Source organism: Parambassis ranga, chromosome 5 (assembly GCF_900634625.1).
Source record: "Parambassis ranga chromosome 5, fParRan2.1, whole genome shotgun sequence".
Taxonomy (NCBI): domain Eukaryota; kingdom Metazoa; phylum Chordata; class Actinopteri; family Ambassidae; genus Parambassis; species Parambassis ranga.
Genome location: NC_041026.1, coordinates 23525347 through 23549363, shown reverse-complemented (window position 1 = coordinate 23549363; position 24017 = coordinate 23525347). Strand labels below are relative to the sequence as shown.

Here is a 24017-nt window from a genome sequence, read left to right as displayed (position 1 = left end):
CACTCCTTCCCCTTTGGGATCCGTTGGTATGTACAGTAACCTTATACAGAAATACCATAGCACCAATATATTCTCCCATGGGCTGATATGGATAGTCAATACCCAACAAGGTTAGCATGAAGCTGAAGTTATGCTATCATATATCATATGTGTCACATATACAGTAAATTATTGACAGTGTCCTGTTAGAGGATACTATGTAAAAGTATTGAGTTATTATATTCACTGTAAAAGCAGTGAAGTATGGGAAACAAGAGTTTAAACATGATCTGACTGTGGATGTCCTGAATATCCTGTGGATAGTTATCTTCTTTTGGATAGTGTGATGATATTGTACAAAAGAACGGAGAATGAGTTTTGGCCTCAGGAGAGACTTTTGAGCTGATTTTCTCTCTCACACCCTCTCATCTCATTCTCCCTCTCTGTACCTTTCCATATCACTCTCCCTCTCACTTTTCTCCATTCACCTCACCTGAAATTGTCTACTACGCTCCAATTTCCACTGTCTATGTTGCCTTCTCTCATCTTTTTTTGCCATCTCCATTTTCTCTATAACCTCTCCTTCTGTCCTCCTCTACATCCTTCCTCTCTGCATTTTTCCTATATTTCGCCCTCTCTACCTCTGTGTATGTTGCCCCCTCTTTGTTTTACTTTACAAGTTCTCATCACGACTCTTTCGTCTCTGCCCTTGTCCTCACCTTTCCCAAGTTAATGTGCAATAGTTTGACACAGTGGGTTGAGATGCACTTATGTGTATCTCAAACACAAGGCTAAACTGTGGATTAGCACCCCAGTGTTTATCCCATTGATTAGCAAGCCTAACACTCTCTTCTTGGAGCAGTCTAATGGAACTGCACTGCTAAACTCACACATACACAGCTATCCTGGGATCCATAGCCTGAGGCGTATTGAAGGATGCACATGTGCACCACCACACACGCACAGACACTGATTAACCCCTATCCCCATAGCTGTGTGCCTACAAACTGAGGCAGCAGCAGCGTGTACACAGCATAACAGATGAAGTCTATTTCTACTGCAGAATCATGCATGATTCATTGAGTTGGTGCTGAACACTGTCAAAGTAAGAGCAAACACAGAGGGGTGCATGTAAAAAATAGAGATATAAATGGATAAACTAATATTTAAGACCCCATTCTTCTGAAATATGGTTCCAGAGCTATAATAAGACTCTCATCCAAATAATTCATGACACATAATTAAACTCACAAGGTTACACATGCATGAATTACGCCTTAATGGCAAGTTCATGCAGCTGGCACCTTCTTCAGTCACTGAATCTAAATAGGTGCAGACTTGATGCATGTGCACCATCAATATCTGGCCATGCAGTCAAGTTACCACTGCTAATTGCCAACAGAGGCTAAGTGTTGACAGCCAAGGGCTAATTACTGCTAGCATGTCTGCTTTGAGGACATCAAATGGAGAAATTCGGCTTTTGGCTGGGGCAAGGCTTTGCTGCTGATTAACACTGGCCTTACAGCTACAATAAACAGTCAATAAACAGACATCTCTGTGGAGAGACAACCCTATCGCTAGATAATTAGCCCTGCCTTCACAAACAACTGGCTATGCATGTGCCAACACCTGAAGACTGCCTGTCGATGCAGACACAATCAAATACTGCACTTTGCCAGGCACCTCAGTGAGGTGTACTGCTAAAATGAGAGCTCTATGGATGGTGTATGTGTGTCTGCTAATATCTATATGACTGCATAATCATCTGACAAGTTGTAGTACACCGACAAGAAGCAAAGCTAATTGACCAAAAGCAATGACTTCTACATGTTTATAATTTCTTTTAATCTTTCAAATATATCCTTCTGGGTAGCAGGTGTTGCTCTCACAGCTGCAACACCACCATGTAAAAAAATATTAACAGCACCAGCCCTCATCTCATCTTATATCTTAAGATAGAAATAGACAGGGGCAGAGGCAAGCAGCAGGAGTCAACTGATGAGAAACAAGGAAGATGGAGTGAGGAAAGCAGGGAATGGCAGTAAAAGTAAGGCATGACAGACAGAGGGAGAAGGAGAGAAAGATGAGCTCTACAGGCAGATAGAAGGAGGAAAGGGGACAGGTATAGCCTAGGTGTAAACATGATCAATCCACTTCCAACTAGCTTCAGAGACAGACTTCCTCTTCACATTTTCAGCCTCAATGAAACGCAACGCTAGCTACCTCTTATCTGTCATGCTAGTTTGAAGCCTCACAAACACACATACACACAAATACACAACCATATTTTAACACACAGAAGAGACATGGACCCACATTCACAAACAAATCCTACAAACACACACACACACACACACACACTTATGTTAGAAAAATGAACGTCAGGTCACTTCAATCTGACACACACTGTTCATCTCTAATCTCTACCAGTCAAGACACAAGTAGCACACAACAAAACTACAGGTAACCATACCTCTTTCACTCTTCACCAATAATTTATGATGTTCTACACAAACCATGATTATTTGTTATGATTTAAACTCGTTTGAGGTCCACAAAAAGCCTTTTTATACATATGTCCTAATTTAAATGTGAGGACTTGCAGTCGATATCTATTTGTTGGCTCACAGTTCAATGTGACATAACAGCACTGGGTCATTTATCTAGATTGTGAGCAAGTAGTGCACATGGTGATCTATCAGGACAATGAGCATATTAGTGTCCAGAATGGTCATTAGTTGTAGGAGGCCATTCTTTAACCCTGGCCGAGTCAATGTCCTCACTGGGATCATGATTTAGTTACTAAATTGCATTGATTCGATTGAGACTTATAGTGCTAAATGGCGCTTTTAGTCTACACAAAATTCGAACTATCATTCATGCTCCAGGCAACAATGGCTGTCTCCCTCACAGGCGTCTCCTTCCCATTCACCAACACCTGTGTCCACCATCATTAATGGTGCTAAATTTGTATCCCCCATACAAAACCAAAAGTCCAAACATTCTGTTTATTCTCACTGACCGCTGTTTTCTGGCACTGGATGGAGGTGCTGTTGAAGCGCAGTGCAGGCACACTTTGGGTCTCCCCCTGGATGTGGAACACACACTCATAGTTCCTCTGTCCAGACTGGGGCTGGGGAAGGTTCTTGGCAGCCAAGGTGATCGGCTTGGTCACGCCAACCGGGATGTAAATTTGGGTTGAAGGCAGAATCTGGGGGCAATCCTGCAAGGAAGAAAAAATAAAAACTTTTAGCTACAAAAACAAGTTAGAGTGAGTCAGAAGAATTAGTAAACATGCACAAAAAGCAGCAAGATAGGAGAGAGGGTGATGCAATACATGTGTTTGCTGATAACAACTTAAAAGAGAAGAGAAGAGAAGGCCATGGATTACATGCTGTGTTTGACTTCATGATTTGCTGTAAAGAGCTGTGCCGTGATGCACTGTTCATAAGTATTGAAGGCTTGTGCAACACTCCTTCTGGCCTTGCACCAGATTTAAAGGCTGCACAACATCTGAGCAAGAAAGTTCAGAAAATATTATCTACTCAATAAAACTGTTCAGATCACAACAGTGCTGCATTGTTATGGCAGGCGAACAGACTCAAGTGTATTATGTCCATGTGTGGAATGGAGTAATGAGCTCAGGAACTTTGTTTGTTCCCTTTTTGTGTATGTGTGTGCACATTTGTCAGTGACATTGGGCAGAGCTGAGACTCTTGTTGAGATCATCTGGAAGCAGCCCATCCATTGGCTCACACCACTGAAGTACACAACCCTGGAGGGCGTTTGTACCCGCCGTGTAAGACAAATAAGTTCCTATGTGCAGTTGGATTAATTAAGTATGTTTGCATGTATTTATAGAAAGGAAACAAGACTTTATAGTCTGTCCAGCATACTATGGTTCCTACATATGCATTTTGTGCATGTGCTGGATTGCGGATCTCATCAACACTGAGAATGAGAGAATGTGAAAAAGAGAGAGGGAGGAGGGGACGGCTGGGTGACAGATCTCATACAACATGACTTAAAGCTTGGGTGGAACTAACCCACCCTATACCATACAGCTTCAGCCAAAAGCATAACAAACCAGATCACTGCTGACAAATCACACATTTTTACGACCTGGAGACACAGCAGACTGACCCGCATAAGATAAGATAAGATAAGATAAGATAAAACTTTATTAATCCCGAAGGAAATTCTTGTGCCAGAGGTATCAAGTCACAATAAATGCAGTTAAGTACAGAGTATAAGTATAAGTGTCACTAATAATAATAAATATAATAAGAGACATGTGCAGCTGAGAATGCAAACCCGACTTTGTATGATAGAGCAGCATTAAAAATTTCTTTCTCTGCATTGGAGGTTAATCATAACAATTACTGGTTTCAATAAGGCGAAACAGCCTACATTTAAGTCAAAGTGGGATACTGATAATAGGAGAAAAAAAGAAAAAGAAAGCGGAGGAGGAGGACGTGTTGTCCAGATTTTTGTAAAATATTGCTCACAAGGTGCTCCAGAGCCTGTATTTCACTTCCTGTTGGAGCTCTTCCTTTAAGCTGATAGCTGGCTCGCTGTCAGTGAATTTTTCTTTCCCTTCCTCTAGCTGTAGCTGTTGTACATTAGAAGCTACAGCCCGTCCCCAGGGCCTGAACACAATGCCGGAGTTTGTTCATTAGCCTGCTTAGCCCCGGCCTTGTGTGATCACACACAAACACATGCACAACACATAATGAGAGCGGGGAATACTATAAGTAGGAAGAAGCAACTACAGAAGACCTGATGTATAATCAAGTAGGAGGAAGGCGGCTGTGGGGAGGAATGGTATGAAGGGAAAATGGATGGCTTGGAAGAAGGGAGTACGGTAGGGGAATGGTGGAGGGAGGAAAGGAGAAAGAAAAGAAAGGAAGGGAATAAGGCATGGTTGAGAAAAGGAGGAGGAAATGCAGGGGATAGGGAGAAGGGGGAGAAAGGGAGAAGGAAGGCAGAGGAAGATGAGGCAGTTTAATTGGGAAGAGAGCAAAGGGTGAACAAAGCTGTTCAAGCAAGGACAGGAAAAGAGAAATGTCGACATTAAAAAAGAAGAAAAATCAAAAGAAAAGACGTGAAACAGAAGACCCACAAGTAAAAGAAATGGTAGACTAAAAACGTGAGGAAGCAAGCAGGAATGCCTGGATCCCTCAGCGTCTTTTTATCCATCCATCCAGCTTCATCCGCACCATGCACCCGAGGCCCCCGACAATGTCCTACTTAATTAACTGCCTGGAGTCTCAGACAACACTTGGAAATTGATGGAGGGGGCCGGAGAGCGAAAGAGAGGCAAAGACATGGAGCCCAGGAAGAAAGTAGAGATTGATTTGCACTTGTGGCTTTTGAAGTCCTGTCTCAGAGAAAAGAATGCTTGTGTCAAAAGCTGTGGGCTTGCACCGGCCGAGGTGCCACAAGAGACAAAAAAGAAAAAGGTTGCAGCATCCTGCCGTTAAAGCTAACTTGTAGAAACCAGTGTGTCAAAACCTAGCATAGCCTGTAGCACAAGCTGCAGCTAACCGATGTTTTATTCATCTGTCTATCGACTTTGTGTCAGCCCGGCTGTCTGCTTGTTGTTTCCTCTGGCAGTCATTTTTCCTTTTAGTATCCTTTTACTTCATTCACTTCTCTGTATTGTACCCCCTTTAAAAATCAATTAATAACAGAATGTCACATGGAAAATATACGTCTGATTCCTTAGAGGTAAAAGCATACCACAAACAATTAGATGTTTTCTATATGGCTGTTCACGCTATATCATATTAATCCAAACTGTAAGGTCTGTAAAGTAAAGCCCAATAGAAGCCAGCAGCAGTGGAATACAGTAGTTCATCAACCACGTGCTGTTAGAGTAGAAAAAGTGCACAGCACAAAGCCACTGATTTTTCAAATACAAGTTGCTTTCCAGATAGAATGGAAAGGTGTTCTGGATAGAGGTAGGAGGGAGGAAAGGGAGGATACAAAGAGGGAGGGACTGGGATAAAGGGAAAAGTGTTCTTCACAGAGAAACTATTCCATCAGTATTTGTGACAGGTGCCAAAACAGTTCAAAGCCTGAATTAGGGCTACAAAGTGCAGAGTACACTGAAACAATATTTCACTGGGGGGATTCGTTTGAAGCTGGAGAAGATCTTTTTCTCTTTATTTCCTCCCTTTTCCTGACTTCTCAGCTTTCAATTCATCTGTGAATATGGATGCTGCGGTTTTCTCGGCCAAATGTGACACTCCATCCGGCTGATGTTAGAAGGACCAACAGGGGAGGAAAAGAGAAAAGAAGTGCATGCATGTACAAACAAAATTAAAAAAGGGTTTTTTTGCTTGTGTGATCTGTATCTGCTGGACAGGGTGACTGTCACAAATGCCTCAATAGGTATGTGATCTGATTCAGTTAGGCTTTCAATAGAAAAATCAATCAATGGCCAAATGGATATTTTAAGCTTTACTTTACACCCAAAGTGCACCAGACTGAGACATGTGTTTGCACACAACAGTAGCTCGCTTCATCATAAGCACCACTTAATCTCGCTGTACTGTAACCGGTGAGAGTAAAGTTGTTTGGTTCCGTGAAATGAAAGATGGATGCTTGAAGAACCACAGATGGTTTCTTTGCAAGAGAACACAACGCAAAACATCTGCTCAATTTAGAGATTTTGATGACTGTCTTTGCATTCTGACATCTTCATAAGTATTTTTTAAATCCAGCAGATGTGGATAATGCAGCAGAAAACTGCCATTGCCAAATTTGAGATTTTCTGAGCACACAATGGACGCCAATTTGTCATTGTCATTAGCTGTGAAATGCACTCTCACATGCTGATTAAACTGGGCTCTGAGGGTGCATACCTGTGTTCCTGAGTATGTAAATGAGTGTATATGTTACAAAGTGTGTGTTTGTGATGGCTGACGTCCAGGTTTCTTTCAGAGTAGCCAGAGGGCTTTCCTTACCTCTGTATTTGTGTTCCCTCAAAGGACACAGTTAGCTTAAATGCCTAGGGCTAGTGCCACACTTCCCATTCTTTAACAGTAAAGGCATATATAATTCAAATATTTTAGATTGTACTGTATATGTTATTTTACTTCCTCTTACTTTTAAACATTTCCTGTGTGCAGAACAAAATGAAATTTCTTACACTTTTCTTGCAGTTGATACACATTTTAGAAACTCATTTATTTCTGTTCATGCCTCTGTGTGTTTTAAAAAGGAAACAAAGTCATTCCTAACAATAGTTTTCATATTGCAGATGCCCAGATGACAAGTTAGGATTAAAAACATAGCCATGAGCTTTTTCAAAGGAGAGCGGCTGCCGTTCCACATTTACCACAGCACTTCTACCACACTAAATTAAAAAGTATGAGAAAAATAATAATAATAAAAAGTGTTCTGCATGGGAATGAGATAAACTCTTCTTGCAGGTAAGCAAAACACCTTTTAACATCTGCCTAGAGCATAATGTGACAGTCGGTGGGAGAATGCGCGTGTGTGTGTTCATGCAGATATGTAGAAGGTGTGAGATTAAAATCAAGACACAGACGAGGTGGGGTGGTGGTGGTGGTGGTGGTGGTGTTGGTGGGGGGGCGGGGGGCGGGGGGGTAGGAGGATGAAGGCAAAAGCGAGTGTATGATGCTATATAAATAAATGTATTCAAAAGCACAGAGTTCTGAAGGCTTTGGGGAGCCTGACAAGATATAAATTAATAAAGCTCCGAAAAAAACTGCGCATATGTAATGAGGCGGATGTCTGGTCGTTTTTTTTTTGTCCCCCCCACCCCACTTCCCCTTAACTCCCACCCTCATGTCCATCCATAATTAATTAGCTGCCTCTGTGATGTGGGGACTATAGATCAGGGAGGAGAAAAAATAACATGCTAAATAATGAAGTAAAGCGATATGGGAAGCCTGGGGGAGAGATGATGTGGCATGGACAGCCACAGAGGAACTAAGGGGGCACAGTGGTACAAATAAAAGGGGCAGTGTGTATGTGTGAGCATGTATGTGTCACAGGGGTCCGACAAAGGTGTATATAAAGAGTGTTGAATACTCCCTTGCCGCCTGTCGACATGCCCCCCTTGGCTTTCTGACATAGGAGACCAAAGACCATGTGCTAGCTTTGACTCATTCTTGGTGCAAAACATTAATGATAGGCTTTTGAAGACAGACTGTACAAATGTGCATCTGCAGTTCGTGCCTTTGTAGGTACTGGTACAAAAGAACAGGTAGGTGCACAGATACCTGCTCAGAAACTTGCATTGAAAAATGAAAAGATATTACACATGGACCCTTTACTCAAAGACCCTGGCACACTCTGTGCCAACATTCTGAATTACTAGGTCTGCTTTCAGATCATTCTTTAATTAGTATAAACTAAGTCTTACCATGCCATGACATGTTATACATCATGCTGTCAATGACTACATATTTTCTTTTCCCCTTGTCCTCCGTCTACCAGCTAGCCAGCAGCCATGTGTTTCTATGTGTTTTTGTCTGTGTATGTTTGGGACTCCAGCAATACTAATGAAGACAAAAGATTGAAATTCCAAATGAAGATCATGTGAGTATGTGAATGTAAAATTTAGGATAAAATATACAGGTTATACTGTATTTGCAAACAGTGGAAGGGAAAGTGAATATGTAAAAGACTGTGGGTCATACAAGGAAGTAGGTAAAGGTGTGTGTGTGTCTGTGTGTGTGTGTGTGTGTGTGTGTGTGTGTGTGTGTGTGTGTGTGTGTGTGTGTGTGTGTGTGTGTGTGTGTGCGTGTGTGTGTGCGCGCAAGAGTTGGTGCAAGCTCATTAGCAGGCAAAAACCAGAAATATGTTCTATAAGCAGACACTTAGTGTGGGGGAGGGAGAGAGGGAGAGAGTGGAACAACTTAATAAGGCAGCAACATGTAGAACAGTGCAGGAGCGAGGGAAGCAGAGGAAGAAAAGGGACTTTGAACCTTGAAAGGGACTGTGAGATTGTCTACCCACGCCCTTCTTTCCTAGCACAGCTGTGCAAGGAAAGAGGTGGGGAGGGGGAGAGAGGGAGTGGGAGAGAGAGAGGGAGAGAGAGGGTGATGAGTGTGCACAGGAATGAGGCACAGAAAGGAGAATCCAAATTAAAGCGACATGCAGGGGGACGTGTGGCATAAATGTTATTCAGCATTGATTATCAAAGTCTCACGGAATGGCAGCTTGACTGAACCTACCTACATGTATGTTGCTGCTATACTGTACAAACACACACAAACCCTCAGAGTGTGCTTTGATGAACCACCCAGGCACACATACAAGTTGATTTCATCGCCTAATCTCTTATCCTTGATTTACAAGCAGGCTGCCAAACCTACACACTTTATCCCCTCGACACACACACACCACACTATTCTATAAAACAATAAAAACCAGGAACGTGTGAATATTTTTTTGAGCAAGACATTGTCTCTTTTTCTCCTTATGGATCGTCATAGAGTATAGGGGGAGGGGGACTGGCGCCTGGCACCCCGTTATCATCCTAACCCAGATATGTCAGCAGCAATCAAACCTCGTGCTTTTCAGCTTTTCAAAGACCAGCCTTGATTTCAGAGGTAGATATTCTCTCCAGTCTGCTGCTTATTGATCTTCTTTGCAGAGAGGGCCATATTCAGTACCACTGCATGGATTATATTTGTGGATTTTGTTATTAAAAAAAGTGAGCATGTAGACTAAATTGACCTACAGCTGACAGACAGATGATTACCTCTGTTTACACCTTTTACACTTTTATGATCCACACTGGTCATCAAGACTGAAAGTGCAACAGATGACTGCAAACTGAAAATTTGTTCAAGTGAAAGGTGAATCAGCAGTAAACACAATTTCTTAGTCAACTTTTATGCAGTGCTGTTCACTGCAGTAAACAAGAACTGAATGACAAAAACTACAGCAGCACAGATATCAGTTTTTAAAGGTTTGCTTCCTCAGGCTAAACTATGGTTTAAGAAATAGTATAGTGTGTGTGCAGAAAATGAATTATATTAATAAAGATTTTCTTTGATTACCTTTACATTTTTCACTCTATTGAACCACTGGCTGCACTTGAAGTTACTGGTTATGTAATTTAGTAGACCAAAATTGCAAGTGAAGATTTTTTACATTGCCCAAAAGTTCACTAAGAAATGAAGAGTATGTGAAGCATATATTCTTTACAGGGAGATAAAGCCATACTACTGTACTATCACCATGTCTCTGAATCTTGTACGTAAAGTGGATCGCTAACCATCTTGGGTTTTCACAGGAGTGCAATGGTGTCAGTAAGATGGAGGCTGGAATAAAAATCAGTGACGGCCACTTTACTAAAACAGCATGGTGAAAAGCCAAACATGACAGACACAGTTAGCCGGTCTTGTGAGATTGGACGACGCAGCACGCTACAGGAGTTTTTTTCCCTGTGCCTTTCTTTCTCTACGCCTCTCCATCCCAGCAGGCAGCTGCTGTTTCTCAATCACAGCCTCTCTCCTTCTCTGATCTGCCTGCACTTGTGAGTTTGTTTTTCCTTTGGCTCGCTTTGCTGAATTATTCTTCTGTCTCTAGCTGCCTATGTCTTATCCTTTCTCTCAGTGACTTTGCATTTATTCCTTCTTCTTTCTGACACACAGACTAAGACGCACGGGTTGATGGTGAAAATGCAATATTCATCTGTGTTCACCATTAGGCAGGCTGCCTGTGAGGGCTGCGGAAATGAAGATTTAATACAGCCTGAATAATTAAACCACTGGGACCTGTGACTGACACACACTCGTACAGACACAAACACTGAGCCACACATAGGCATGGCCTGCAAACCCTGGAGTATCCATCATGTCGCCACATTCCTATGGGTGTGCCTGGGTGACTTTTTATTTCACATTAGCTCTTCATTAAGCTTCTGCTGATACTGTATTCAGTGTTGCAGCCAGTTTGTTTGCATAGCTGCTGTATCAGTGGGCCATTATAGCAAGCGGTGTATAACCCAGAGTGATGTTACACTCAACACTTGCAGTTGTCAGCACTGAGCTCTACTCACTGCTCCTCAATGTCACATCAGTATTAAAACTTTTCAGCCAATTAGCCAAGAAAGTTTTCTTCCACTCTAAAATGCAAACTGCATTTGCACTCCATCCTCTTCCATAAATATAACTCTGTTGTCCTTGTGTAGTTGTCTACTAAGCATACTTCTTAGGGTATGACAGGCTGCTCTCTCCACAGTTGTCTCCCAGCCAGGGCGACCCGCCCTCCCTGCCTTCTGTTAGGAAAGGATTAATGCAGTGCAGGAGTTAGAATGGGAGTTTTACACAGAGATGCTGAAAAATAAAATAAAAACCTAGGACGGGGGAAAAGGAACCAAAGACAAGCATTTTGATGGTTAGACAAAAGCAGCGGATATGAAACATATGTGTTGTTCACCTATAAGCGCATCTGTGTGAGAGCTTGCAAACAATGATGATGAAGATTCAAGTCTCTACTGCCTCTTTCTGTTCCTGATACAAACACTGTGATTGTGTGAGAAACTCACATAACATCCATTAACAAATGGCTGGAATGCATTACCAGCATTCAAAAAACACTTCAATTCATCCCATTGTTCTCTGTTGACAAATTACAGGAATGTGCAGGTCAGTTTGCCAAAGCACCTGACACAATCTCACACTGATTTCCCAGAGGTGGAAATGTCATTACTGACTTTTAGACCAGGGTCCAAAAATGAGGTTTTGGAGGGTGAAGTAATTTTAATAGCAAGAAGAGGCGTACCACCACCAAACCAGACTAAGGGTTAATCGCTGGCTGTTACGGTCTGACTTGGATCCATCTGGCAAAAAAAAAGACGTGGTTACTTCACTCTGACGCCTCCACTTCCTCTCCATGTTCCCACTTTTTCTCTCCTTCCCTCCAACCACGGAGAGCAATTGGAAAATAAATTGTGTCACTGAGTGTAATCCGCCCCTTGTTACTGCCAGAGTTTCTCTACTTGTCTCCTTGCCCTTGTTTGTTTCTTTACGTTTTTTTTAGCCCATCTCTTTCTGTTTACACATGGTCTTAATTATAGTTCTCTGTCCGTCTCTGGTTTGTCTCTGGTGAAATATACACACCACTCAAAGGGCTGCATTGTTTTGGATAACTGCACGAGGGATCTTATGTCCCACCTCCACCAATCTCATTTATTTGTTCCCTCTTCGCAACATTGTTTTATTTTATTAAATATGTCTAAGGCATGTCTCTTACTCACAGAATGACACATGTGGGTGTGTTTATATTAGTTATGTTTGAACTAGATGATGCACTTTGGTGGAGAGAACAATTATATGAATTAATAAAGAGAAGTGCAAAGAGTGTAGGAGAAAGAATATGAGAAAAAGAATGTGAGTGAGTGAGTGAGAGTGTGTGGACCATGACAGTGGGCAGAAAGAGACCAAATACTTAAGAAACGTGATTTGGGTGGGAACCGCGTGGGAATACATGAAACTAAAAGAAAAAACAAAGAACAGTGATGATGGGACTGATATTGCAAACAGATAAAGACACCAGGAGCAAGGAAGGATGGAGGGAAGAGTGAAAAAGGAAACTGTGGATATTATTCACCTACTTGCCCACTCCACCTTCCCCCTCACCCACACGGCCCCTGCAGCCCTTCGCTGCTGGTTGTGCTTTGTCCTGATAAGAACCAGTGACAGTCGCACACAAACACACGCTAAAGCAGCAATGGCAAACACACACATGTGTCTCTGCACACAACCAGGCCCCTCAAGCAGCCTTGGCCTACAGTCTGTGGGATGTCCTTTTCTACAGTGTGTGCACGCCTGTGTGTGTTCTGTTCAGTGTCTGAGTACCAGCCAGGGTAAACACAGTGTGCCAGAATGTCACGGTCCGGGGCGTTCACACCTCCATCACAAATAACCCTGTCAGCCTTAGACTGTGTGTGTGTGAAAGGAAACACAGAGTATGTGTTCCTGTGACTGTTTAAGAAGGTATACTGCAAGTGTATTTGCTTGGTTAATAGTATGTGAGTAGATGACTGCTTAAAAATACATGTCACTTTCTTGTTAGGCGTTGTTCAGAGCACAGCCTATATGGAACCCTCTATTGTTAATGTAGTGTCTAGGGACAGTGTGTCATAGAGTAACAACCGACACTGACATGTGAGAATGTCTGTATGAGCTTAATTTGTACTGTGTGCCTAAAGTCAATATGCACCTTTTAGGTGTGTTAAAGGGATAGTTTTTCCCAAACACACACAAACACACAGTAAGATGCCACTAACCCCACTGTCATATCTGTGCAGTAAACATGTAACTTGAGCATGCAGGGGATGAGCTTAAGAATAGAAACTAGGAGGGGCAGTAAGCCGACTTAACACAACGGCAGCTAGCACCTATGATAGTAGTTAACAGAATATATCTAACCACTATGAAATGTTCCTTTTATTCAGATTTTTAAGTTAACAAGGACTACGCTCTGCATGGTCGCTCACCTGTGAACCCTGTCCTTGTCCAACATCAGTGAGCTGGTGCTGGTTATCTGGAAAATGCTCCTACTCACTGAAAGGGCTGCACATTGCTCCATTTTTGTTTCTGGTACAGAATTGTTCAGTGAGATCGGTGAATACTTCTAATACTTGTAGTTCCCTGCTAAGTAAAACTGGGTTCGCTAGTCGATATGATACAAGAAGACCTGGTGGATGAGTCTCCTTAAAAAATACTTTTATAGTGCAGCATTCCGTCATACAGAGAAATACTGCCAGAACTAGTTGTGTAACAAAGAAAAAACAGAGCCTAAAGGAGATGTTCAAGTTCTACTTCCCATGTCTGCACTGCTGGCCAATCAATGTCTCTAATGGGTGTGATTGTTGGATTGCCTGTTTTGGAAAGTGAAACAAATTGGCACAGTCAGAGTGAACAAAATGTGTTTAGGAAGGACTCCAACTGCAGAAATGAGCTGCATAAATACACATGTGGGTGTGGTGTCATCATACTTATTTGACCCTCAATATGCCAGCTCTATTACTAGAAGTAATAAGAGGCCACAGCATACACAGGAAGCGTAACATGGTCAGCTGATAAAAGACTGAAACATTCTACACCAGAGCCAGACATTTCACACAGTGCAAATGAGAAGGACAGTAAAAATAAATGGACTTATTAATGTGACCAACTATAAAAAAGGAGTACCAGTGAAGTAAGGCAAAGAACATGTAAACCTATAATCGAGAGTCAGGGTTGTTTAAAAAGTCAGTCATAAAGTCTGTCTGCTCTATGTAAAGTTAAAATTCATATGGCAGACAAGAAGTAAAGCAAAGACAGAGAGACGAAATGAGGAAGCAGGAATAGAGATAGCCGCAGAGTTCCAGGGAGAAAGAAAAAGCAGCATTGTACCCACAAATCTCAATCAAGTTAACCGCCGCCTTGATTGCTCGAGTGAGACTGAGCCTTGCTTTGCAGCAAAACAAACACGAAAGCATGTCTTAACATAGCTGAGCCCAGCCACCCCGAACCTTGCCTGGCACTCATCAAGGCTTTGGCTTAGAATAACAGTTTCTCTCCGTGGGGGTAGAGGAGAGGAAGAAGAGGACAAAGAGGGGAGGAACAGAAAAGGAAGGAGGAGAGGCAGAAATCACCTTAAAGCATTCTCCTTCCCTGATTTGCTTTAGTCCTGCTCTCTCTCTAGCATTTTTGTTTTTATAATAAAAGTAGCTCCTACTCCTCTCCTGCAATTTTCCGCCCGGTCGCTTCTTAATTCGCGAATTTGTTTGTTGTGCCATTGGAGGCATTGTTGATTCATGCATATTTGATTTGGAAATGTCACTCATTATATTTATTTTCTCCCCGCTCACTCTGTCTATCCATTTACATCCCTCTCTTTCTTTTCAAACTGTTCCCAAAAAATGACAACACTTACTTTTCACTTGGCTTGTTTAATACATCTTTTCATTCTTTTCTATTTTTCTGCCTGACAATCACAAAAAAAAACGTATGCCATACGATGTAATTTGGTGGAACAAATTACAGATTGACAAGATAGTGCTGGAGCTCTAGTTATGTGAGAAGGAGAGCACAAAATAAAGGAATGAGAAGAAAAAAAATAAGTCCTCACTGGCAACAACATCCAATCCTTTGAGTTGCTATGGTAACCCAGAGGATTGGTAAGATTCAGATACTGTCAGTCGAAAGGATGAGGGGGAAAACAGGGAAAGGTATTAAGGTTAGAGAGGAAGAAATGTTTGATGTTCCACTGTCAAATTTGTGTTTTCAGATTTGGAATCATTGTTTTTATTAAGCTGCCATTTTTGGAGAACAAAAGTGAAGCAGAGGGAGAGGAAGGGCTGGCCATGCTGGCACAAAAAAGAAAAGATCTTCACACATTCAAAGTTCATCTGTCTCAGTTCTTTCAGTACACTTTAGAGTCAGATAGGAGTAACAGCCACCTCTCATGCTTGTGTGAACAGTTCTATCTGGCATTTCATCACTGTCTGAAAATGAGTCTCATCCAATCTCAACTACTGTGTTCATCTGCAGGAAAGAGCAGTGAAGATCTGAGTGAAATGTCGGCTATCAAGAGAGCTGATTTCACCCTTATGTTAAACACTGCTATTTGTATTCAGGGCAGAGCTAAAGCATGGCAAAAAGGGGATTGTCTGAGGTCTAAATTAAGGGTGCAAGCTGACATAATACACACAAATACACATCCAGACAGCATGCCAAGCCAATCCTACTCCACCTGCAGCTAAAGAGGTGTTGAGAAACAAAGGCATCTTTCTGTTGTCTTTCTCCTTCTTTAAGAAAAAAATTAAATAAAAGAAAATATATATAAATTAATCCGCTGAGCATGAAAAAAAATAAGGGATGAGAAAAAGATGAGATGACTGAGCATCAAAGAGGTGAAGGATGAGGTACAGCGAGATGGGCCCTGGAGAGGAGGAGGATAAGCCTAGCCTACAGGAAGAGGTGTACTTGTTGGGGCACTGAGAGCCCAACTAATGGATATGGCAGCTAAGAGAAGGATGATGAATGACTCCGTATGTGCGCGTGCATGTTACTGTAAGAATGTTTACACTGTTGTGCATGAAAGACACAAAGCATAGTAGCTGTGTGGTTATAGGTTGGTGTGTGTGTGTGTGTGACAGTGCAGATGATGGATTCTCTAGTGGAGCATGTGGTCGGTGGTTTCTTGGGCAGACGAGGTGACAGGAGAGGTCTCTCTGTCCACATGCCACCAGCAGCCAGTCTGTCAGTTCCTTCTTTCATCCTGCTGCCTCTCTCACTCCAACACTCCCTCAGTCTCTTCATCTGACTGTCTATCCATTTGTCCCTTTCCCTTTGTCATGCTGTCTCGCTTTGTTCTTCCTCATCCTGTTTCCCCCTTAAATGTATCACCACAAGTAGTGTTTACTTAAACTTTGTATATGTACATTTTACAGATAAACACACAATGGCTATTTTGGTGACTGCTCAATAAAGCTAATAATCTTCTTGCCTTAAAATATATTAACTGTGGAAACGCTTTGCTTTGTTCTTAAAAATAGTTCTGATTTTCTTGAAATTTAGTTCAGCTGATAAACTGACTGAAGCAGACTCATTCAGGCCTAATGTGGACACATGTAAACTGCATGTGATGCCTCAGAAGACCCTCTGTTGTCATTCACAAACATTACTACTTAGTTTATGTGTTGTTGCATCCTGCTTTTCTTCCAACCCTGCAGGCCTTTCCTGTTCATCCATCCGTTGCCCCTCTGGCCTCTCTCGGCTCAGTGTGCTAGCCAGTGCTCTCTCTATGCCTTGCAGATGGGTGCACTAATCCGCTAATGTTAGCTCCGTGAGCCGTGAAGGCTGGCCCCATGTCTTGTTTTGGACGGGCACCGAGGTTGTGGTTTAGTATGCTAGTGTTTGGGATTCTGAACAGCTCCAGTTGAGAGAAGAGATAAAGTGGAAAGTAATTGGATAAAGGTTGACCAATTAATAAAGGCCGGTGATTCGGGCTGGCCAACAAGGCATAGAGATAACAGGAAGAGTCAGACCACAAACATAAGGAGGTGTGTATTTGTGCATCTGTGTGTGTGAGGCGTCAGTCAGATAAAGTACAGGCATAACTCTCAGTCACCTGGGAGTGCAGTGGATTTACATCCATAAGTCCACTGAGAAGAATTTCATTGCATTTTTCTATGCCTGTTAATATATGCAGGCCTGTGTTCTGTGTGCATGAGAGTGGAAGAAAAGAGAGTGAAACCTAACATGACTTTGTGTCTGTGAGTATACTCCAGCAGTTGACAAACACTTGTTATGCCTTGCATGATGCCTGCTGTATCCGCCACTCAGCACGATTGATATTAGCTTTTATGCTAATGCAGCATTTGGCTATGTAAGAACAAGGCAGTATTTCCATAGACAGTCATTTATCCCAGCCTGCTTATGGCCTTATGGGCCACGACAGAATTATTGCTGCACAGTACACAAGCTGTTGTCACTGTGCCAAGAGCTGTTATTACACAAACAGACAGCAGACACACACAGCACGATGATGTGAGGAAACCCTGAGGCAAAAGCCACAGAAGGTACGAGGTATGTGCGCAGCTGAATACAATTTGTGCCTATGTTGGTATTACTTATGTTTGCATTTGGGGAAAATAGGAACGGTATATGGGAAAAATGGCAGTTATATTATTACTATGGTAGATTTCTCAAACCTAATGGCAATAAAACAATAACACATTCAGCAGAAGGTGCATTTTTAGAGTTATCTGACATTTATGTCAAGGGGAATACACATAAAACTGGATTAGGCCATAAAAATGTTACCAAAGTGGCAGCAATATTACCTCAGAGATGTTGACGCGTCCCTCTTGGAAAGAGCAGTCGTTGGCGTTCTGGGTGCACATGTGACGGTATTTGCACCAGTGGCATGGGAACGAACCATTTACGCAGGAAAGGCAGCTGAAACAGACAAAGATGAGAGGAAACAAGATGTCAGCAGAGTCACCTGCTTCCTGGTTCAGACTCAGGTATAGTACATGTTCACAGAGGCATTTTACACTTCTGAATACTGAATGAATAAGAGATGATACAACCCCACAAACGCTTTCTGGCTGCATCTGATAGGATAAATGCTTTTTACTCGAGTGATGTCTGCATTGAATACAGCACCTCAAACTGTGTTTCTGAAAACATTCAACAGTTTTATGTTTTTCTAACTTCACAGTTGCCTAATTTACATAAAGTAGCCTAGATGTTAAATTTCTACTATTCAGGGACCAGAAAGCAGTGAACAGCTGCCTACATATAAAAAAGAAGCATGGACAATGTAGATGCCACGAACAGACGAACAAGAAAATCACTGGAATGCAACGACAATTTCAACTTTTTTTTTTAAGCTGGACGGGTGGATATTGAGTAAGTGTGCTTCCTTTTATAACATGAACACCTCATCCTAAAATCACGTCACTTTGTGTTCCAGATATTTGCAGCCTTTTTGTCAAACCATATGTCTGTATATTCTGAACAGCAAGGAAGGAGAAAATAATAATCAGAGTGAAAATAATGTGCGAAATAAGCAGCACACAACACAGTATATAATTATAAATACATACACTGCAATTGTGTTATTTTCCTCTTTGCCTCCTTGTCCTTATATCCTGTCAACATTTCTTTGTCAGGAATTTTTTCTGTCTCTTCATCCTATTTATAAATTGCCTTAACACATCCCCCACCCTCCACCCTTTCCACACATTATATCCCCACTTTCCGACTGTCCATTGCTTGCTGCTTCTATGCTTCCCAACAGAATCAGCGTAGTCACTGTATGTATTACCTCTTTTACTTTATCTCCATTGTTTCATTCTCTCCATCCATTCAGCTGTAAGCCTTTCTTCCAGTCTTTCCCTCCCTTTCATTTGCTCTTTCCCTGCTCTTTGTCTAAAGCCCCCTTTTATCCGTTGGGCTAAAAGCGCTCCACCATTTTAAATTCACCTGCTTTAGCTGAAGCAAGGTGCAGATAGACAGGCTGAAATAGAAAGACAAGAGAAAGGAAAAAAGGGAGAGACAGAGAGAGATCAAAAGCAGGTGGATTTCCCTGAGAGAGGTGCAGATGCCAGGTATCGTGAGAGAAAGAGAGAGGGGAGGGAAAAAGGGGGTTGGAGGCTCTCATGGGAAAGGAGGAAACATTTGGATAGACGTTGGGAAGTGATTATTAGTGTGTGTGTGTGTGTGTGTGTGTGTGTGTGTGTGTGTGTGTGTCCACATTTAAAAGGAACCCATGGAGGAGAGCCAGCAGGTTCAAGTGCACAGTTTATCAACACAGCTCCGTGTTATTGTTGCCCTCCAGAGATGCTAAGCCACTTCATTTATGTGTAATGTAACCATTATGAGTTATCAAATAATATTGTTTCATTTTATTACAAAGCTAACTGAAGTCTTTTGTCTTCAACATTCAGTTTAGTCTTACTATTTCCTCTCTGTGATTCATTTGAGCATATGGTTTATTGGATGAACAATAAAATGCTAAATTTAATACAGTCAAGGTAAAAAAGTCAGCAGGCTGATTTGTATTCAACCACATCTGCCAGGTGTAAATTTGAGCATCTGCCTGAACTGCAATGACACACTCCTGACAAGCTCTCAAGTGTGTTTTAACCCTGTGTAAAATGCCAGTTCCCCGACCCTTCATTCGCATGAAAAATTAGGGCTTTAACTCTTGAGCTCTGAGATGGAGCCCATATATGAATCCATCAAACCCTGACGTGGATTCATTTGGATCAATTAGGGCCGCTCGTTTGTTAGGTGCACACTTTAAGCGATCATTTCCAGCCCAGACCCCTCCTTTTGAGCGAGATCAGAGGCTGGAGCTTAATTCAATCCCACTGCTGCTTTAATTGACCAATTTAGCATTGTGCTGACAGAAGCTGTCCATTTAGAATGAAAGATGTGCAGCTAAGGAAATAACAGGCCTTTTAATACCACACAAGAGCAAATAGGAGATTTGTCAATGTTGCCAACAAATGGAGGGAAAGCGATTAGGCTACGCTAGGTTAACATACAGTGCTCAGAATCAAAGAGCAGAACCGGGATTTTAGCTCATTGTATTGTCCCATTGGAAGTGGTAAGAAAGAGAAGAAGGCTTGTCAATCCTGGACAAAAGAGCAGATGACATTACTGATGCAAGATAAATAAATTAAGTTGGCCTTGTGCAGCTTGTTAGTGTTCTCCTGGTAACAATCACTATTTTGAATGTCAAAGAGACGTTTTTTTCTTTATTGGGGGCCCACCAATGGATCAGTGTTCATCAAAATACAGTACAACACCAACTTAACACAGCAGGCAACCAGAACCAAATAGTGAACAGTACAGTCTATAGTTAGATGTTCACAGCCGTCACCACATCTGTCGCTAAGCCCCAATAATAACCATTTTTATCACTTTTATCTTTTATTCATGTCAAATCAACCTCGTTAGTGTACCAGTGACTTTGAAATAACGAGCAAAATATCAGCAGGTAAGCAAGCCAACTTTGTGACTTTTATGATTGCACCCTTTGAAATATAAGACTGCACCATTATGCGTGCCACCCAAGGCCAGCAGTATGCTCTGTCTGACAACCCCCTACCGCTCACTCTTTGGTTCCTCTAAGAAACCAGGGCCCCCCTGTCACGAGCAGCCTTAGGATCCCAGAGTCTCTTTTTCAGCCTTGGCGCACACCCTTTTACAAAAAAGCCCACCCATGGCCATTTGAGAACGTTCGATTCAGTTGTCCAGGGGAGGGCTCTTGTTTTTTTTTTTTTTTTCAGCCCCCCCAGTACTTATTGCGCCTTCTCGTTGCTCCCAGTTGCCTGTAGCCACTCTGAGACTTTTAACGGCTCAAGACACGCTCCCCGTATGGCCACGCTCCTAATGCTAATTTAATCCGTTCATATTCAAATGCTAATCGAGATACGCTAGCTTTGGAGCAGCAGTGTTTTTTCCAGGCCAAACACAATGGACTGATTTCCTCCTCTCTCCTCTCTTGGTCAGTTTGGAGTGCTAAATACAATCCACTCTTCTGGTGAGGTTTGACACTCCTGCACTCGGCAAAATGAGTTATTTATTGGCTACTATTCATTTCAAAGGAGTGGAGGTGAATAATTTAACAGCGCTCCAGAATGGTCTCCTATCATTACTGGATCTCTTTAAAATTTGAGAAGGTTTGATAAAATACCTAGAGACTAGTATTCATGCACATAATTCTATTAATGCATGTCTGTTATGTTTGCAGAATATACAAGGCAATCCATCTGCACAATCCACCGTATAATTTTGCCAAATGTTTTTAACAATACTCAGATTTTTACATTGTTCCTCTGTCAAAAAGTGCGCCTCCTTCTTTCTATGACATTGAATGCACTTTTTCTCCATAATAATTCTAAGGGCACTCTCAATCATCAAATAAATGACCCAGTCACTGCCCGAGCCTAATTAATCGCAGCAAGCAAAGGTGCTTCATAAGGCCTCATGCAGACATTTATACCCCAATTCATTTCCACACTATACTTTCTATCTTCATTAAATAGGGGGCTGTGAAATGAAAAAAAAAGCGTATGTATGGAAATATTTAATTAAGGAGCAATCATGGCCGTGGGTGATTTTCTATTTCAATCTTAGCAACCCTTAAACTGAAACAGTGGGAATTCTAATTAGATTAATACCACTATGCAAATTTATGGCATTTTTGAAAAGACAAGGCCCGCGATGTAATCAGTTGGGTAAATAAGAAGGGGGAGCATGTGTGTTTTGGGGATCGCTGGGTTGGGTGTCAGTGTGTGAGAGAAAACTATTAAGAAACATGTTAGGGCAGTTACAAACAGAGGATCAATTCCAAAAAGGCAGTGTTGGAATTCCCAGAATCCGATCCAGGATGCACGGGAATTCACTCAGATAGTAAATATTGTTTCTGATTGGAAATGCAAAGTCTGCTTCCTTTACGGCATAAAAGCCTGCAGTCTTTGCAATGGAAGCCCATTAGAGAAAAACTTAGCCCTGTTAAGAATGACCAAGCATTCTGGAAACAAGGCCTTGCATAGTGCTGTGCGGGACTGAAGACATTACGCCGACGACATTACCAGTCTGATCTCATCAGACGCCACATGCCTTTGCCTGGGGGGCACAGTGGGTATGTGGGACAGAGTGCCAGCTCCAAATGGGATTCTTATCTCAGCATCTCTCTGCGCCATCAGAGTTGATGCAGAAGATGTAACGTGCCCTATCTGTAACTTCATTACAACATGTCCATTACATCACTCGGAAGCTGTATTAGATCAGCACGGGGAGTGGATTTAATCATGGGGTTCATGGGTTAATATTGTCAAATGATGTGCGTCACATCTTTTCTTGATTCAAGAGATGATCGCCATCTTAGAATTTTTAATGAAACAAATTATTTTATTTTATTGAGAAGAAATGTGTACAAGATGCTGACAAGCCCTGAGAAGTCCAGCTAACATCACGCAGTCCTTGTGGGAGATAAATTAACTGTGAGTTGACATTGTAAAGCACCACACCCTTAACCAGCTGAGCTGATCATCGTTGTTGTGGCAGGGGATCTATGTACATGGGGGGGGAGGGGGGGGGGGGGGGGGGGGTTAAAGGTCACAGTAACGGATTAGGTGTCTGAGACACTCAGAGCTTCAGTGAGCTGTAAGTGACAGAGCAGAGAGGTGTGGCCCCTCGTCTGTATCTGTGTGTGTGTGTGTCTGTGGACAATCCTCGAAGGAGGCTCCTCCAGCATCCAGAGAGAAGCCAGGATGGAGCCCTATGATACCCCAGGGGCCTCCGAGCCATCTGCTGCCCCATGGCTAATACCCTAGCAGACGTTTCAGTCTCCCCTGGATCAGCCACGGATGGAGAGGAGGGAGGGTATCATGTGGGGTGGGGTAGAGGATTCTTTTACCCCGGCAGGGTGCACCGGGCTCATGGTAGGACTGACCTAGGGGTGTAACTCTATGGGTGGCAGAGATTTTCAGCAGAAGGTGGATTAGGAGAGGCAGTGAACTGCAAATTGGGCAGAGAGCTGAGGGCATCTGCAGTGTGAAGAGGACTAACTCACGGGAAAATGCGCAAAATTCCATTCATAATATTAAGTATTAGAGTGTTTGCTGCTGTCTTTCTGCCACACTGACAATCCAAGTGCAGAAAAAGCTGTTTTTATCAAATGTGGAAAAAGGCTCTGTGATTGGCAGACATTACATGAGACCACTCTGTGATGAATTAATCAATGAAGCATCATTAGTGTGTGTTGTGGATTATGATAAAAAGAGTAGAATTACCATTTGATCGTTTCTCATATACTGCACATTTGATTTTTCAACTGTAACACAAGCCTCCTCTGGAGGTCGGAGGGGGGATGGGATAAGTGTGTGTGTGTGTGTGTGTGTGTGTGCGCAAGTATGTGTGTAAGTGTATTTCATGGACAGTAACATGAGACAGCACAATGGAAGACTGGATAAAGATGCCAGCCCTTGTTCTTTAGAAAAAGGAAATAAAAAAAACAAGCAATTAACTGTCAAAGTAGGCAAAAAAAATCCAGTAACTGTACTTACGACTGGTGGACGCTGCAATTGTAAAAGACAAAGTCAACGCTGGCAAACTTCTTGCCTGTCTCCTTGGACTTGAGGTAGAGCTTTACCACCCGCTTGTCACCTGCAGGTAATAAATATATATTAAGAGATATCCCTCAGGGTTAGCCTTACAATAAAAAACTACCAAACAACCCCAAAAATATACCTAGTACCTAATATAATAACTCTGAATTAATGCTAAGAGAACAATTTATATTTATAGTTAAAATGTGACACTTGAATTCTACATGTAGGACCCGCCGACAGATAAAACACACGAGACAGTGTAGCTTAGCAACATGATTCTCATGTCACACCCACAGTAGGGTAGCATTAAAAATAGCAGCACCAATCAGTGTTTGGATGCCAGAGCTGATGAGAATTCATAATGGGACATAATGGGCTCAGTGTAAGAAGTAGTGAGGTGTCGCTTTGAGAAGACTTAAGA

The 24017-nt window shown here is 42.2% G+C and overlaps 1 protein-coding gene across 4 annotated transcripts in view; it reads right to left on the bottom strand.

Moving 5' to 3' along the window:
- plxna1b (plexin A1b) overlaps positions 1 to 24017 on the bottom strand; it is a 159827-nt gene that overhangs the window by 47571 nt on the left and 88239 nt on the right. For all 4 annotated transcript variants that reach the window (XM_028405120.1, XM_028405122.1, XM_028405121.1 and 1 more), the window contains exons 8-10: positions 23552 to 23651; positions 17807 to 17921; positions 3002 to 3202 (exon numbers count right to left, since the gene is read on the bottom strand). In XM_028405120.1, coding sequence (XP_028260921.1) covers positions 3002 to 3202; positions 17807 to 17921; positions 23552 to 23651 — 416 coding nt within the window. The remainder of the gene's footprint in view (positions 1 to 3001; positions 3203 to 17806; positions 17922 to 23551; positions 23652 to 24017) is intronic.